Source organism: Carcharhinus amblyrhynchos, chromosome 20 (genome assembly GCF_965287045.1).
Source record: "Carcharhinus amblyrhynchos chromosome 20, sCarAmb.v2.hapA, whole genome shotgun sequence".
Lineage (NCBI taxonomy): Eukaryota > Metazoa > Chordata > Chondrichthyes > Carcharhiniformes > Carcharhinidae > Carcharhinus > Carcharhinus amblyrhynchos.
The window spans coordinates 3720298-3738330 of NC_137343.1; the positions used below are offsets into that span (position 1 = coordinate 3720298).

At 40.4% G+C, this 18033-nt stretch overlaps 1 protein-coding gene across 6 annotated transcripts in view; it reads left to right on the forward strand.

The window, feature by feature from the left end:
- The window catches only part of sfswap (splicing factor SWAP), a 135978-nt gene that overhangs the window by 87171 nt on the left and 30774 nt on the right, over window positions 1-18033 (forward strand). For all 6 annotated transcript variants that reach the window (XR_013889035.1, XM_080207981.1, XM_080207982.1 and 3 more), the window contains exons 13-15: window positions 7377-7573; window positions 11986-12183; window positions 16804-17069. Coding sequence is in view for 5 of the 6 variants with exons in the window: in XM_080207981.1 (XP_080064107.1) it covers window positions 7377-7573; window positions 11986-12183; window positions 16804-17069 (661 nt within the window). In the remaining variant the exon portion in view is untranslated. The remainder of the gene's footprint in view (window positions 1-7376; window positions 7574-11985; window positions 12184-16803; window positions 17070-18033) is intronic.

Consider the following 18033-nt stretch of genomic DNA (forward strand, 5'->3'; position numbering starts at 1 on the left):
ATTTTAAAACCTTCAATTCTTTTGAAGATGGGACATATAGAACATAGAGAAACTACAGCACAAACAGGCCCTTTGGCCCACAAGTTGGGCCGATGATATCCCTACCTACTAGGCTTACCTATAACCCTCAATTCTATTAAGTCCCATGTACTCGTCCAGAAGTCACTTAAAAGACCCTATCGAACTTGCCTCCACCACCACCGACAGCAGCCGATTCCACTCACCCACCACCTTCTGAGTGAAAAACTTAGCCCTGACATCTCCTCTGTACCTACTCCCCAGCACCTTAAACCTGTGTCCTCTCGTAGCGACCATTTCAGCCCTGGGAAATAGCCTTTGAGAATCCACCCTATCTATACCTCTCAACATCTTATACACTTCGATCAGATCATCTCTCATCCTTCGTCTCTCTAAGGAGAAAAGACCGAGCTCCCTCAACCTATCCTCATAAGGCATGCCACCTAATCCAGGCAACATCCTTGTAAATCTCCTCTGCACCCTTTCAATAGCTTCCACATCTCTCCTGTAATGAGGCGACCAGAACTGAGCACAGTATTCCAAGAGAGGTCTGACTAGGGTCTTATAAAGCTGCAACGTTATCTCCCGACTCCCAAACTCAGTCCCTCGATTGATGAAGGCCAGTACACCATACACTTCCTTAACCACATCCTCTACCTGCGAGGCTAATTTAAGAGTCCTATGGACCTGGACCCCAAGGTCCTTCTGGTCCTCTACGCTGCTAAGAGTCTTACCCTTGATATTATACTCCTTCATCCCATTTGACCTGCCAAAGCAGACCACTACACATTTATCCAGGTTGAAGTCCATCTGCTACTTCTTCGCCCAGCCTTGCACCTGTCTATGTCACACTGCAACATCTGACATCCCTCCAACCTATCCACAATACCACCAACCTTTGTGTCGTCAGCAAACTTACCAACCCATCCCTTCACTTCCTCATCCAGGTCATTTATGAAAATTATAAACCGCAAGGGTCCCAGAATAGATCCCTGGGGCACTCCACTGGTGACCGACCTCCATGCAGAAAAAGACCCATCTACAACCACTCTCTGCCTTCTGCGGGCAAGCCAATTCTGGATCCATAAGGCAACGGCTCCTTGGATCCCATGCCCTCTCACTTTCTCAAGAAGTCTTGCATGGGGGACCTTATCGAATGCCTTGCTGAAGTCCATATAAATCACATCTACCGCTCTTCCTTCATCATTGTATTTAGTCACATTTTCAAAGAACTCAACCAGGCTCATAAGGCACGATCTGCCTTTGACAAAGCCGTGCTAACTACTATTGAGCGTATTAAGCTTCTCTAAATATTCATAAATCCTGTCCTTCAGAATCTTCTCCATCAACTTACCAACCACAGAGGTTAGACTCACAGGTTGGTAATTTCCTGGGCTATCCCTATTCCCTTTCTTGAATATAGGAACCACATTGGCAATCCTCCGGAACCTCTCCCGTCTCCATCGATGACACAAAGATCATCACCAGAGGTTCTGCAATCTCTTCCCTGGCCTCCCACAGTAACTTGGGGTACGTCACATCTGGTCCCAGCGATTTATCTATGTTCAAAACTTTCAGCACATCCTCTTTCTTAATGTCCGCATACTCAATCTTTTCAGTCCGCCGCAAGCCTGCAGTACAACCACCCAGATCTTTTTCAAGCGTGAATACCGAGGTAAAGTATTCATTAAGCACCTCTGCTATTTCTACCAGTTCTGTACAAACTTTCCCACCTTCACATTTTATAGTTCCTATTCCTTCACATCTCACCCTTTTACTCTTCACATTTGTAGAACGCCTGAGGGTTCTCCTTAGTCTTACGTGCCAAGGCCTTCTCATGACGCCTTCTGGCTCTCCTAATTTTCTTTTTAAGTTCCTTTCTATAAGCCGTATACTCCTCTAGATCCCTAACATCTAGCTCTCTGAACCTTTTGTACGCTTTTCTTTTTTACTAGGTTCATTACAACTTTCGTGTACCACGGTTCCCGTAACCTACCAAAACCTCCCTGTCTCACCAGAACGTTGTGGTGCAGAACTCTAGACAAACATTCCTTGAAAATCTGCCACCTTATTTCAGTACTTTTTCCCGAGAACACCTCCTTCCAATTTACTCGTCTAATTTCCTTCCTGATGGCTTCATATTCCCCCTTACTCCAGATAAACACTTTCCTAACTTGCCTGATCCTGTCTCTTTTCAATGCTAGCGTAAAGGTGATAGAGTTATGATCGTTAACCCCAAGATGTTCTCCCACTGAGAGATCTGACACCTGTCCAGATTCATTAGTCAGTACCAGATCAAGTACAGCTTCTTCTTTTGTAGGCTTATCCACATACTGTGTCAGGAAGCCCTCTTGAACACACCTAACAAATTCCTCCCCATCCAAACCCGTTACCCTAGGGATATTCCAATCGATGTTTGGGAAATTAAAGTCTCCCATCACGACAACTCTGTTATTACTACATATCTCCAGGATCTGTTTCCCTATCTGCTCCTCAACATCACTGTTACTATTGGGTGACATATAGAAAACACCCAGCAAAGTTATTAACCCTTTCCTGTTCCGAACTTCCACCCACAGAGACTCCGTAGACAATCCCTCCATGACCTCCACCTTCTCTACAGCCGTGACACTATCCCTGATCAGTAGTGCCGCTCCCTCCCCCTCTTCTACCTCCCTCCCTGTCCTTTCTGAAACATCTGAAACCCGGCACCTGAAGTATCCAGTCCTGTCCCTGAGACATCCAAGTCTCTGTAACGGCCACCACATCACATTTCCAAGCAGCGATCCACGCTCTAAGCTCATCCACTTTATTCACCACACTCCTGGCGTTAAGATAGACAAATCTCAAACCTTCGGTCTGAGTGCTCCCCTTCTCCATCACCCGTCTATCCTCCCTCTTACACTGTCTACAATCCTTCTCTATTTGTAAGCTAACCTCCTTGCTCCCAGTCACCTCATCTTGATTCCCTCCCCTCAACCTTTCCAGTTTAAAGTCTCCCCAGTAGCCTTAGCCAACCTTCCTGCCAGGATATTGGTCCCAATATATTATATATTGGATGTTTAGCCAATTATAGCCAAAGTAATAATGTTATATTGACACAGTATTGATAAAAATTCTCTTAAAGGCACCCCCCCTCCCCCACCCACCCCTGTCCCCGTGGCATACATATATGGTATTGGGGAGATGGTGGGATAACGGTAATGGCATGGTCTAGTAATCCAAAAGTACACACTATGCCCTGGGCAAATGGGTTCAAATCTCACCATGGCAGCAGATAGAATTTAAAACCAATTAATATATCTGGAATACAAAGCTATTCTCAGTAGTGAAACTATCATTGCTCATTTTAAAAGCCCATCTGGTTCATTAACGTCCTTTAGGGAAGGAAATTTGCTGTCCTTACCTGGTCTGGCCTATATGTGACTCCAGATTAGCAGTCATGTGGTTGCCTCTTGATCATCTTCTGAAATCCTCTTTCAGTTCAACGGCAATTTGGGATGAGCGATAAATGCTAAACATGCTAGTGACTCCCACATCCCAAGAATGTTGACTTTATTTAAAATTGGGACAGTCAGATTTTTAGCGTATTGGAATCAGGGGAAAGGCAGGAAAAGTGGAATTGAAATTCAAAATCATCGACGATTGAATTGAATGGTGGAGCGGGTCAACAGGCTGCATGGTCTACTTTTAGTATATTTTATCTGTCCCTTGTCATTTTATTACCCTTTAGACTATGTTTCCAAAATGCAAATGCTTTGGTTATTGCAAATGGTTGTCATCAAATCAACCTTATAGTTTTTGTTTTAATTTTATTTAACAATGTGTATCCTGATGATTACTTAACTTTGGTGCAATAAGTGATTTATACTGGCTGAACAAAGTATAACCCATCTACAGAAAGGAAATTCTAATCAATCATCCCTAAATGTCACCAACATTTATTTTGCAGGACTTATCCTGAAATGGGTTTGAAATTCTATTCCTGCAGTAATGTGCTGTGTGAATATTTAGTTAAAGCTTACTCAGTATCATTTAAAAGCTAGATCTATTTGTGTGTTGGTAGCATTTTTGGCTTTCCGTCGAGTTTTGCAAACATACCACAGTTTGCCTGTATTATTACTTAGATCCTAAGTGGCATTTTGTCACAGTGAAAATTTAGCCTGGTATCTAATTGTCTTGTGGAAATAAATGTAAATGTCCATTGCAGTGGTTTGAAAGGAAACTAGCTTGAAATGCATTATTTGATCAAACCAAAGTCTAACTTGTTCTCAGAATCATTTCTCCCATATCCAAAGAGACAGCAAATTCCTAAGTCTCAGATGTCTAAAGCTGCATATTTCTACGAATGATCTTAAATGTCAGCAGATCTAAAGATGTTTCTTAAAAGAATGAAGTCAAGGTCTCTTGTAGATTATTTCTTAATAGATAATGTATCACATTTTGTGGAATCAGCCTTTGATCAACTAGTCTTGTCCTGTTTGACCCAGAGAATAAAACGTTGAATTTTGCATGCTGTTGGCATTCTCTGGGTATATCACTTGGCTAGTTTGCACAAGCAGCAGTCTAAATATCTTTGGATGGAATAAATTGGTGGTGCCAGCTGGCAATCTATTTCCTCATAAACTGGGCATCAAATCTGGGGACTTTCTGGTATCGGAGGCAAGGGTTCAATGTGGCGCATTGTTGGAGAAGCTGTTCCTTAAATAGTCAGGACATGTTTTGTATGGTCAATGTCAGATTCATGGGTATAGGGCATCTTCAGAACTCCCATTTGGAAAATAGAGACTGCAGTTTTTAATATATCCCTAATACTTTTGAAACCCAGTTTTTGCTTTTGCTTACTTCTGTGTTCAGACTAATAAAGGATCAATTGCTGTTTATACTGGCTTATTGTGCGGTCAGATCAATGACTGTTTAGAAGTAGAATTAATGGTGGAGCTACATTAAGTTGTCTTTGTAAATTAGATTTTTACACACTTCAATGATTATACTGATTGATCTTTGTTTTAAAATTGAAACATGAAGTTTTCAGGATTAATTGTTTGAAAACATTGACAATGACTTAAGTTGTTGAGCTTCCTTTATTGCCATAACTGAACATTATTTTTATTGTAAGTTCAATTCTTGCTCTGTCCAAACCAGATTGGAATAGCAATAACAGTAATAGTGATTTATTTTTTACAATTCCCAGAATCGGTTAAGTGGAAAGTTGCAATCTTGATACAACATCCACCTTAGTCCTTTATTATTTTTGCACATCTCATCATAATTGTGTATATATATTGCCTCCAACCTTGCTCCAGAACCAGTTATTGTGGTTCTTCTGATAAGCAGCATTGCTAGAAGAAGGCAGCAAATGTTAAATCCTGACCGCAGAGAAGATTATTTTTACATTTGTGCACTCTGTATTTTTAATGAGCCAGGGGATACGGATGCATGGCAACTGTTCAACAAGCATTTTTGTAATGTACTGAACCTTACTTTGAAACCAATAACATTTGTTGCTATTGAAAAGGGATGCATTCTAAACATTGTACTATACAGTGCATTCTTGGAATGTTTTTGCTTTATCCCTCAATAAACCGGTCACAGTTTCACAACCCAGCCTTTACACAAATTTGGAGATTGCAGTAATACGCAGGAACAGGATCACCTGCAGACCGCCAAGTCAAAAAGAAATTGCCCAGATCATATGTTTTCCAACTAAACTGCATTTATTTTTGTTCTGCTGGAAATCCATCAGTTTTCTTTCCCCCTTTGTTAGTGATAGTCTGGCTACTGAAGTTGCCACCAAAAAGGCCATACTTAACAGCTGCAGGCAGTAGTGCAAAGGGGCAACAGCATAAGTCTCTGCATACAGGGGATAGAGACAGAAAATTGACTTCACAATCCATGGCCGCAGGTTTTTGTTGTGGGTTTATGCTCACCAAAGTCTCAAACCCATTTAATGTAGGTCTTCAAACTGACATAAAAGAAACTTCCATCTCTGAATTTAAACCAAACTCACAGCGATAACAAGGTGGTGCGCAAATAGGGTTATAATAATGTGTTGCCACTGTAAGTTACTGTTGCACTGCAAGTGAAGATTCAGAATCAGGAACCAGCCTGCAACTCCTATAAACAATTTGAAACGATTGGAGACCTTGACTCACATGTCCATTGCTGGACAGTCCTTTCTCGTCTCACTAAATGTTCTGTTTAGGCTGTTCGAGATATAACACGCTCACTGTATTGGAATTTAACATTTACGTTAAATCAAAAACTTACTCATTAAGTGAGAAGCATGTTGGCATGTAATTGAGGCAATGCGTTAATGTGGAAATCTGCTCTTGAGCATCAATTCAGTGTGTAGTAAATGCTTGTTAAACTTTTTGTTGAGTATTGTGAAATACAGATAAATGAGCTAGCCAAGATGTGTACATTTGGTTAGTAAAATTCTATAATTATTGAGCTGATGGAAGATATAAATGCTTTTTCCACTTAATTAGAGTCTTCATTTTTGGTTTAGAAGCTGCACTAATGTGATATTTTGTTATTTTTAAATTAAACTTGGATTTATTCTAGAATCCCCAAACTATTCCATCTATAGTGTAGCCTTATTAATGTGAATTAGGAGCAGGACTAGGCCACTCAGCCCCTTAAGTCTGCTTTGCCAGTTAATAAATCGTGGCTGATCTATACTTGTGGCTTCAGCTCCACTTTCCTGTTTATCCCCAATTATCTGACTTTCATGGCAATCAAGAATCTATCTAACTCGGCCTTAAAAATATTCAGTGACCCAGTCTCCGCAATTTCAACTGAGAGTAGATATTTCTCTTCATCTCCATCTTAAATGGGAGATTCCTTATTTTTTGAATCCATAGAATCCCTACAATACAGAAGGAGGCCATTCAACCCATTGAATCTGCATCGACAACAATCCTACCTAGGCCCTATCCCCACATATTTGCCCCGCTAATTCCTCTAACCTATGCATCCCAGAGCACCAAGGATAACTTTAGCGTGGTCAATGCACCGAACCCACACATCTTTGGAGTATGGTAGGAGACCCGGAGGAAATCCATGCAGATGTGAGGAGAATGTGCAAATTCCACACAGTCAGTGACCCAAGCCGAGAATCAAACCCAGGTCCCTGGAGCTGTGAGGCAGCAGTGCTAATTACTGTTTCCCCTGGTTTTAGTGTCTCCCACAAAACAAAATATCCTTTCGGTTGTATATTTGAACTACCAACATTTTTACTGTTAATGTGCATAAAAAATATATATACGCTAACAATGAAATCTTGCTTCTCTGAATTTTCATTCCTGAGAGAATATTAAACGTGTATAATTAGTGTTTTCTGTCACTTGTTGCAGCTAAGCAGAAGTTGGAGGACAGACTAGCTGCAGCAGCGAGGGAGAAACTTGCTCAGGCTTCGAAAGAGTGCAAGGAAAGGCAACTGCAGGCGGAACGCAAGAAGAGAGCAGCACTTTTTCTTCAAAATCTGAAAGCTCCCACACCCTCAGGAGATTTGGAGGCGGTAACCATAGAAGATAGCTCCCAAAACATACAAGTTAGTAAAGTTCAGCGGATTTCAGGCAGAAATTCAGGCATACAGAAGTCTTCTGGTTAATTCCAGGATCTTAGCTCTGACTAGATTTCTGTTTCTGCACAGAGGCTGCCTGCCTGACTGGCTGGCTGTTTTCAGCTTCTTTTGTTATTAGATGCATTGTTTTGAAACTATCAGTGAGTTATCTTGCTAATTATTCTTTTAGAAAGTTTTAAAGGAAGCTGAACTCTTTCAGTATTTTTTCTATATCAGCAGATTATCAATAAATCAACATTGGTATTTTATGTAGGTTCATAAGCATACAATGAAAAAAACTGTTCAGCTATCAAGCTTATCTTTCCAAAAATCTTTTTCCTCTTTAATTTCCTGAAGGACCCCTTGCAGTAATTGTCTTCTCTTCAAAAATAAGCAAACAGAATTCCAGAATATTCATCTGTTGACTCTTTTAACCTTGTATTTTCTTTCTCTTTTATCCTTCCCCAGAAGTGGCCCTAACTGTCCACTGTGTCCTGTGGAACACTTTATCATCTCTTTATAAACCTATATAACCTCCAATTCCATTCTCAACTTGACACCACCTAGCCCCTTTTTAAATGAGTTCATGTACATTAGGTAATATAAATATTGTGGCACCATTAATATTTAAGGTTGGAATAAATCCACATCATTTTAACCATCACTTTGATGTTAGAACTTGAACTGTCTGGTAGCAAAATATTAGATGCAGCTAGGAGCAAGCTTGGAGCTATATCCGTGCCAGGGAATGAGATCTCCAGCCCTATAGTCTTCATTCATTGATTTAGTTGAAGAAATGATGATCATAGATAATTCACACAGTGGTGTGAAGACTGCTGGAGGATTTGCCTCATGTTTGCTGAACTCAGTGGTCATACCTCAATGAAGGGACAAAATTTTATGTGACTATTCCAAATCTTGTTAATCCCTGTAGCACAACTAAAAATGGCATTGATGGTTTTCAAAAATGTTTTGACACCTAGTTCGAGAACAGCTCATGAGCTTCACTTAACTAATTGGTAAATTCTATTTTGGTGTAAAGCTTTACAAGGCTGGTGAGTCACATACGGCACTAAATATAACACAAAAAACACTTGCTGTTCAAAACTGGGCAAATTGAAAGCCTTAAATCTGTTTTGCTCAATACTGTAATGTGGCTTGATGCAGCAAAAAGACACAAATCAGTGTGGCCTAAGAAGTAGGAGCAGGAGTAGGCCATTGAGCCCTTCAATATGATCATGGCTGATCATCTACCTCAACTCTGCCTTTGTGTGCCATCTTTAAATTCATTGATTTCCTTTAATATTCAAAAATTTATTGATCTCTTTCATACCCGCCGTGCGCGCACAGCTCTGCCCTACCCCCGCCATGCGCGCACAGCTCTGCCCTACCCCGCCGTGCGTGCACAGCTCTCTGGGGTAGAAGTTCACAATCCTTTGAGTAAAGAGACTTCTTCCCATTGCTGGCTTCAATTATTCTAAGACCATGACCCCATTTCTAGACTCCCCAGCCAAAGGACACATCCTCCTGACATCTACCATATTAAGTCCCTTAAAAAATCTTCTATGTGTCCATGAGATCACCTCTTATTCTTCTCTTAGGAATATATGCCTAGTCTATCCAATCTCACCTCATAGGACCATCATCTCATCCTAGAAATCAGTCTAGTAAACATTCCGTCTCAGCCTATTATGTCCATCCTTGCTAAGGTGGCAAAAAGCCATGTACTCTCAGATGTGATCCAGTAAAAGCCCTTTATAATTATAGTAACTCTTAAGCCTCAATTCCTTTGTAATAAAGGCTAATATACCACTTGCTTTCCTAATTGCTGGCTGAACTTTGATGTTAACTTCGTGTTCTATGTGCAAGGACATCTAGATCCCTCTAAGTATCAACATTTCCCAGTCTCTCTCTCTCTATTGAAAAAATATTCTGCCTGGCTCTCTGCCTGATGTAACAATTAGGAGACAATGGGATTTAATTTCTGGAATCAAATTGGTTTTGTTAATATTGGGGAAGCATTTAGTTTTGAAGGAGAATATAAATACATCTCTGCATGATAAGTGAGCAATTTCCTTCCAAAAAGACACTTATTGGTGTTATTAACTGTGTAGCACATGTCCATCAGGCCCTTTCACATTGGTAGGTTGCAATTCGGAATTTTAATGTTTCATCTCATGCTTGTATAAATCAAGCTCCAGTTCCCTGCCTGCTCTCTCCTGTTCAAAACAATTGACTCCAACTTTCTCTGCCAGTTTATGTAGAATTAAGATGAACATCATTGCTAGAGAGCTTGTAAAGCTAGTACACTGAGGCTACTTGAGAAATATCTACCTGTGAATGTGATGATAACTCCTGCTGTCCAGATTCATATTCCTCACTGTGGGATCTCATTTAACAGTACTTTGCAGTTTAGAGTACGGGCAGAGCTGTGTTTGTTGCCCAGTCTTCAGAGCTTATCTTTTTACAGCTTGCTAGGTCACTTAAGAACATGTTATGGGTGAACCAGATTTCTGACCTCTTTTGCTAATCCAACACCATATCCACTACACTGCAGTATTTAGCACTAAATCAGAGAAATGATGGTGATTGGCGTTTTGCCTGCATGGATGAAGATTGAGTTCTTAATCATAGTTGAGCATCAGATTTTAGACTTTAGAGATGGCTGCAAATCAAATGAAGACAAGGCTTTATTGAGCTGTTAGGCAGCTATTTTCCTTCACGCACAATTTGCACAGCAAACGTACAAGCTGTGTAAACGTGGAAATTGACCCAACTATGTTCTTAAGACCTTCCTGGCTGCAGCTTTGCTATCTTTCAAAGTCCTTTACATCTGTGGAGCTCCTACAAACAGGCACACAGCCACAATTTGCTTTTATATCACTCCCTTAATGTGGAAAAATATCCAAAGGTGTTTTTGAGACATGAGGTAAAACCGATGACAGGCCAAAGAGTGCGAGGTTGATCCAAGTTACCAAAAACTTGTGGTTTTAAGCAAGACTTTTGTGTCATATAAATTGTGTTAATAATCTGTCAGCTGTTTCTTTGACAGAGCGCTGTGTGCTCCCCATCTGATTTTTATTCTCACTGTTCCTATAAAGAGGCCCTTTCAGCTGGAGCAGGAAATTTTACTTACTAAGTTAACCGGATTTCTATCAGTGTTAATTGGACTGGTGTGCATTTCTATTGTCTTTTTATTGTGCGATATGTCCTTTTCTTTCATTGGCGTTTAGCACATTGCATTTTTCTGCAAACTTTAATCATGGATTCAGTTTGAAAGACTGCTCTTCATTATTTTAGAGAAAGCAGAATACACCTCAGGAGACCATAGCACATCATTCACCAGTTTTCATCTCTTTGAGTTTTTCAAAAAAAAATGTGGTTATTAAACCATCTCAGTTGTCTGACATCAAGTGTTCTGATCTCTCGGATTTTCTGCCTTGCTCTTTTCCTCCTGCTGCTATTTACTAGTTTCCCTCCAATTAAATGGATATGCTTTATCCTCCAGTTCCAAAATATTAAGCTTGCTTTTTAACCATTTAGGTGGACCTGCTCTATATTTATCATCTTGCTTCAGACTTTCAACGTTTGATTCCTTTTGTGTAGACTGAATATTACCACCTGAGAAGTGCAGTACATGCTAACAGTAAATGATGAGGTAGTCTTTGGTGTTATATCTGTACATTCTGCACAATAAGTTACCAGGATCTGTTTCAATATTTTAACACAACGTTTTTAGTTGACTGCATCGCAATACTGTCAAATGTTCGTATTTTGTGGGTCAGAAATTGGATGGGATACAGGAGAATATGATGTTCTCTGCATTTTATCACATTGTCGGTTCTCATTCTTTGTCAGTATATTCTTGAAAATATGATGTGTGAAACGATAAGAATACATTATGCTAGCTTTCTGGCGGTGTCTAATTGGCATTAACAAAAGTTGCTTTCTGCTTTAAGCTATGAATCATCTAAAGTTTGGCTTGAATGTGCTTCTAAAAATTAACTTCATTATGTAATGTGCAGTAAGAAGTCTCACAACACTAGTTAAAGTCCAACAGGTTTATTTGGTAGCACGAGTTTCTGGAGCGCTGCCCCTTCATCCATTCCTCTGATGAAGGGACAGCGCTCCAAAAGCTCACGCTATCAAATAAACCTGTTGGACTTTAACTGGTGTTGTGAGACTTCTTACTGTGCCTACCCCAGTCAGGCATCTCCACATTATGAAATGTGGTATTTAAGAATGCAGTAATCCTGTTTTATTGGGTAAGTCTTCAGTTAGTTGAAGCTTTCATTTATTATTGTTATCATAACATTATTTTAATGACAGAATTTCTATGCAGTCACAAGAAACTTAACAGATGCTTTGCACCAAAGTCCAAACACTCTATAATTATTCAGATTGACAACACTGAAGTATTTGCTGCTAAATTTCATCAAAGACTCATCACAAAGATAAATCCAGATGTGGGATGCCGTTCAGCCCATCTAGTTCATCCTTCCATAGAAACCTGCCGCCCTTCTAATGCAACATCTAACTGTCTGCAGAATGATTCCAGAGATTATGCTTCTACTGCCCTACCCAGAAGATCAATTCAGGTACTAATCATTCTTTGCATAACGTGTTGAACCTGGAACCTGCCTTTTACCAATTTATACTTATGTCTGCTCATGATGCAGATGTGGTTCAAATTAAAATAATATTGTGGTTTAACCTTTTCTGTCCACTTGTTTACTTGTAGAAGTAGCTCATTTGCAACCTAATTTGATGCATTTTAGTCTCTAATATATCCACAAGGAGTTGTGCTTAATCATGTAACTTGTAAATTACTGTAAAATTAGTCAGTTTTCTTATTGAAGTATGGGGTACAATAGTTTATCCCTGCACCCTGTTTTCTGTTCATTAGCTAATCCAATAGTTCCATGAGTCATTATCTTGCAAATTAGCCTTTTGTGCGGCACCTTATCAAATACCTTTTGACAATCCAAGTATACAACATCTATTGGCTTCCTTTTTCCTCCTAGTTATTTTCTCAAAAAGCTTTGATAAATTAATTTGACAAATGCAATCTTCCCTTTCATAAAACTGTATTTCTGTTTGATAATACTATGATCTTCTGTGTGTATTGTTAAGGCCTCCATAATATTCTAGCATTTTCCCAATGTCTGATGTTGGAGGAACAGGCCTGTAGTTTCATATTTTTTCTCCTTTTCTTGAATAGTGATGTTACAATTACCAGCTTCTAGTCTGCGCCTAGCAGTAATTGACTTTGAAATAGCACCACTATTACATTAGTTATTATTATCTGTTGGGATGTGATAGTTGGCATATCACCAGCTGCGCTATGTAGCGCAGTCTACCACTCTGAAAGCGAATGTTTTTATCTTTTAAAACTGTTGAGGTTCAAAACTGAAAAATTATAGCTGCTGGAAGGAATTGTTAGGAGACAGTAAGAACATAAGACATTGGAGCAGGAGTAGGCCATCTAGCCCCTCAAGCTTGCCCCGCCATTCAATAAGATCATGGCTGATCTGATAGTGGTTCAGTTCCACTTACCTGCCTGCTCCCCATAACCCTTAATTCCCTTATTGATCAGAAATCTATCTACCTGTGATTTAAACACATTTAAGGAGGTAGCCTCCACTGCTTCAAAGGGCAGAGAATTCCAAAGATTCACTACCCTCTGAGAGAAGAAGTTCCTCCTCAACTCTGTTCTAAATTGACTCTCCCTTATTTTGCGGCTGTGCCCTCTAGTTCTTGTTTCCTTTCTAAGTAGAAATAATCTCTCTGCCTCTCCCCTGTCTAGCTCCTTCGTTATCTCATACGTCCCTATAAGATCTCCCCTCGGACTTCTAAACTCCAACGAGCACAGGCTCAATCTACTCAATCTCTCCTCATAAGCTAACCCCCTCATCTCTGTATCAACCTAGTGAACCTTCTCTGCATTCTCTCCAAGGCCAACATATCCTTTCGCAAATAAGGGGACCAAAATTGCACACAGTACTCTAGTTGCAGCCTCACCAGTACCTTGTACAATTGCAGTAAGATCTCTCTGCTTTTATACTCTATCCTCCTCGCGATAAAGGTCAACATTCCACTTGCCTTCTTGATCACCTGCATGAGTTTTTGAAATTCATGCACAAGGATCCCCAGGTCCCTCTGCACAGTAGCATGTTGTAATTTTAAATAATAGTCCATTTTACTATTCCTTCCAAAGTGGATAACCTCACACTTGCCAACATTATACTCCATCTGCCAGATCCTCGTCCACTCACTTAGCCTATCCAAATCTCTCTGCAGACTTTCGGCATCCTCCACGCAGTTGGCTTTCCCGCTCATCTTTGTGTCATCAGCAAACTTTGTTACTCTACACTCGGTCCCCTCCTCCAGATTGTCTACATATATAAACATTTGAGGCCCCAGCACCAATCCCTGCGGCCACTAGTCACCAACTGCCAACCGGAAAAGCACCCATTTATTCCAACTCTCTGCTTCCTGTTAGACAGCCAATCCTCAATCCATGCTAACACTTTACCCCTAACTCCGTGTACCTTAATCTTTTACAGCAACCTTTTGTGAGGGACCTTATCGAACGCCTTCTGAAAATCACACCACATCCACCGGTTCCCCTCTGTCAACCGCACTCGTTACATCTTCATAAAAGTCCAGTAAACTCGTCAAGCACGACTTTCCCTTCATGAATCCATGCGGCGTTGCTTGATTGAACCATTCTTTTCCAGGTGCCCTGCTATTTCTTCCTTAATGATGGATTCCAGCATTTTCCCAACTATGGACGTTAAACTAACCGGCCTGTAGTTACCCGCCTTTTGTCTACCTCCTTTTTTAAACAGTGGCGTCACATTAGCTGTTTTCCAATCAGCTGTCACCTCCCCAGAGTCCAGTGAATTTTGATAGATTACAACTAACGCATCTGCTATTGCTTCTACCATTTCTTTTAGTACCCTGGAACGCATTCCATCTGGGCCCAGGGACTTGTCTACCTTTAGCCCCATTAGCCTACCAAGCACTACCTCTTTAGTAATAGTAATCGTTTTAGGGTCCTCACCCCCTACAGTCCCACGGCCATCAATTTTCAGTAAGCCATTTATGTCCTGTACAATGAAGACCTACACCAAAAACTTGTTTCAGGCCTCGACCATTTTCTCGTTCCCCATTATTAAATTCCCCTTCTCATCTTCTAAGGGCCCAACATTTACTTTAGCCACTCTTTTCCTTTTTATATATTTGTAAAAACTTTTACTATCAGTTTTTATTTAGATTTTATATTTTTTATTTTTTTTTATATATAGTTTTATGTATTCTATACAGTACCACTGGAACTCCTCACTTCCAATTTGTGAAATTAAAAAAGATTAGCATTTATACAGTGCCTTTCATGATCTTGATGTACTGAAGTGTTTTACACACATTGAAGCGCTTTTGAAGTGCAGTCAATGTTGTAATGTAAGGTAACATCGCAGGCAGTTTGTACATGGCAAGATCCCACGAACACCAGTATGACAGCACCAGATACTTAGTGATTGTAGGATAAATATTGGCCTGGGGCACCAGAGGAATGTTCAGACGCATGGCAAGATAGAGTCCAACACTTCCCATCACAGGCTGGCGTGCTGATTCCCTGTCAGTTTTCAGGAGGTCATGATGTGGAGATGCCGGTGTTGGACTGGGGTAAACACAGTAAGAAGTCTCACAACACCAGGTTAAAGTCCAGCAAGTTTATTTGACAGTAAATTATTTATTTGAAAGTTCTTTCCACCCACCTGACGAAGGAACAGCGTTTCCAAAAGCTTGTTGGTTTACTATCAAATAAACTTGTTGGACTTTAACCTGGTACTGTGAGACTTCTTACTGAGTTTTCAGGAGGCCAGGCCTGGTCTGGAACAGCTTCTGTCCACAAAAGGTGGAGAGCCGATTAAGCTCCCTCCCATGTCAACTAGAGGGCGGGCTCCCTGCAGTGCAAAATGCATCAGAGCAAGGAGGTAGCCTCATTGCAGTAGTCTGAACTCTAATGCAAAATGGCCATAAGATGGTCTATAGTTGTGGCCATTTTTACTTGAACATATGAGAAGATGTCTCCTTGAGATATCCTGTCTGTTTTTTTCCCTGCAATGGCAGGCTGAAGTTCTTTCACTGCCGTGGGACCTTTGATTAGCCCTCCAACATTGGGAGTCTGCTCATCCTCCATAATTGGACAGTGAGGGTGCCTTCTGACCATTAATTGGCCAGTTCTCCAAAAACCGTGTTGGGTGACTATTTCTGGACTTTGGGTCCCAACCCCAAATAGAAAATCCAGCCCGTGGGATTCGCATTGCTACTCCTGTGAAGGATAAACACCAACATGATCCAGTAGGGTTGAACACTACGTGCATGCAGTAATTCCTGTGTATTAGCAAATCCTGCACTCTGAGCACTGGGCAGAAATGCTGGTCAGGGCTTGGCTAAATAGATGCTTTTATTTAGCGAGGTTTAGTATTTAGAGCATGTTTTCCAGATTATTGCCTTTGCCTTTTTTCCACTCTTATCCCAGAGAGGTAACCTTTATTTAAAAAGTCGTTCAATCGCACTGATAAAGTTGTCCATGCAACAGGTATTGGGGTTGTAATAAAAACAGAAAATGTTGGATAAGCTCAGATCGAGTAGCATCTGTGGAGAGAAGCAGAGTTAATGTTTCGAATCTAAATGATCCTTCTAAGAACGCATTTAGATCCAAAACATTAACGTTGTTTGTCTCCACAAATGCTGCCACTTTAATCAGCATTTTCTGTTTATATTTCAGATTTCCAACACCTGTAGTATTTTGCTTTCCTTTGAGGTATCAGGTTGTGATGGTAACTTTGTAATATCGAGTTGTAGTCAGTTTTACATATTTATAATTGATAAATTCAGTGTTTATTAACCACTTACAGAGAACTTAACATTTTTAAACAAATGCCCGCAAAGTTAAAAAGGTTTCAAGACTGCTTGGGATAAGGCATTAAGCGTTAGTCAACAGCTAGTTAACAATATCAACAAAGTCTCTTAAATACAGACTTTACCTGAATGCTGGAGTTTGTTGATTAGGTATCATTTTATTGGGCAGCTGTGAATGTTTTGATAAGAAGCCATGCATTTGACAACTACAGTTTAGGCACAAAGGAAAAACAAAAACATGACAGTTTTAGAAGATGTTCTAAAATACAACTCTTTCTTATCTGTAGGTTGCGAGTGAAATTTCTCAGAAAATTGCTGCAATGACAGAAGCCAACACATCTCAACAGATTTCGACAAAAAGCGCAAGAACCTCAAAAGATAAAGATAAAAAAAAAGAGAAGAAACACAGGAAGAAGTCTCGTTCTAGGTCTCGGTCACGTCCCAGATACCGACTGAGGTCAAGGTCGAGATCAAAATCAAGATCTAGGTCAAGATCACGGTCAAAAGCAAAACACTCTCTGCCTAGTGCCTATAGAAGTGTCAGACATTCAAGGTGTGTTAATGTGATTAAATATTCTGCCCTGAAGGCTCAAATGATTATATTTGTAGTACAGCAATCTTTATCAGAAACGCTGCTTATGTAGGGATTGCCATTCTGTTAGTGATTCTGAATAGTGATAGGCAGGTAAAGATCCTCTGGTCCATCCACGCAATTGTGAAGCCTTGTGCTTCATAATACCTACACATCCACCACATCCAAGCCTGTCTGCCATTTTGGCAGAGGCAAAATCCAAACCAAATGAAGCGGAAAGATCTGTGAAGTTCTTCCCTGATGCAACCACGTTATTGAACCTTGTCCAGGAAATCATTCAACCCTGGATGATTCTATATAGGACTGACCCCTTGTAGAACCATAGAGTAGAACCATAGAACATTACAGCACAGAAACAGGCCTTTTGCCCCTTCATGGCTGTGCCGAACCATTCTTTTGCCTAGTCCCACTGACCTGCACCCAGACCATATCCCTTCTCATCCATGTACCTGTCCAACTTTTTCTTAAATGTTAGAAGTGAGCCCACATTTACCACTTCATCTGGCGGCTCATTCCACACTCCTGCCATTCTCTTTGTGAAGAAGCCCCGCCACAATATTCCCTTTAAACTTTTCCCCCTTCACCCTTAACCCTTGTCCTCTAGTTTTTTTCTCCCCTAGCCTCAGTGGAAAAAGCCTGCTTGCATTCACGCTATCTATACCCATCATAATTTTATACATCTCTATCAAATCTCCACTCATTCTTCTACACTCCAGGGAATAAAGCCCTAACCTATTCAACCTTTCTCTGTAACTCAGTTTCTCAAGTCACCTTGTAAAAAGTGATGTTTGTCCTAGGCAGAAACAGATTCAGCTCTTGTTTGAAGGAATTCAGCAAATCAGTGTTCATCGTGAGCCAGGAGCCTGTTCATTATTCCCTGGGGAAACAGGCCATCTCAGTATAAAAAATATGGAAGTGCTCACCA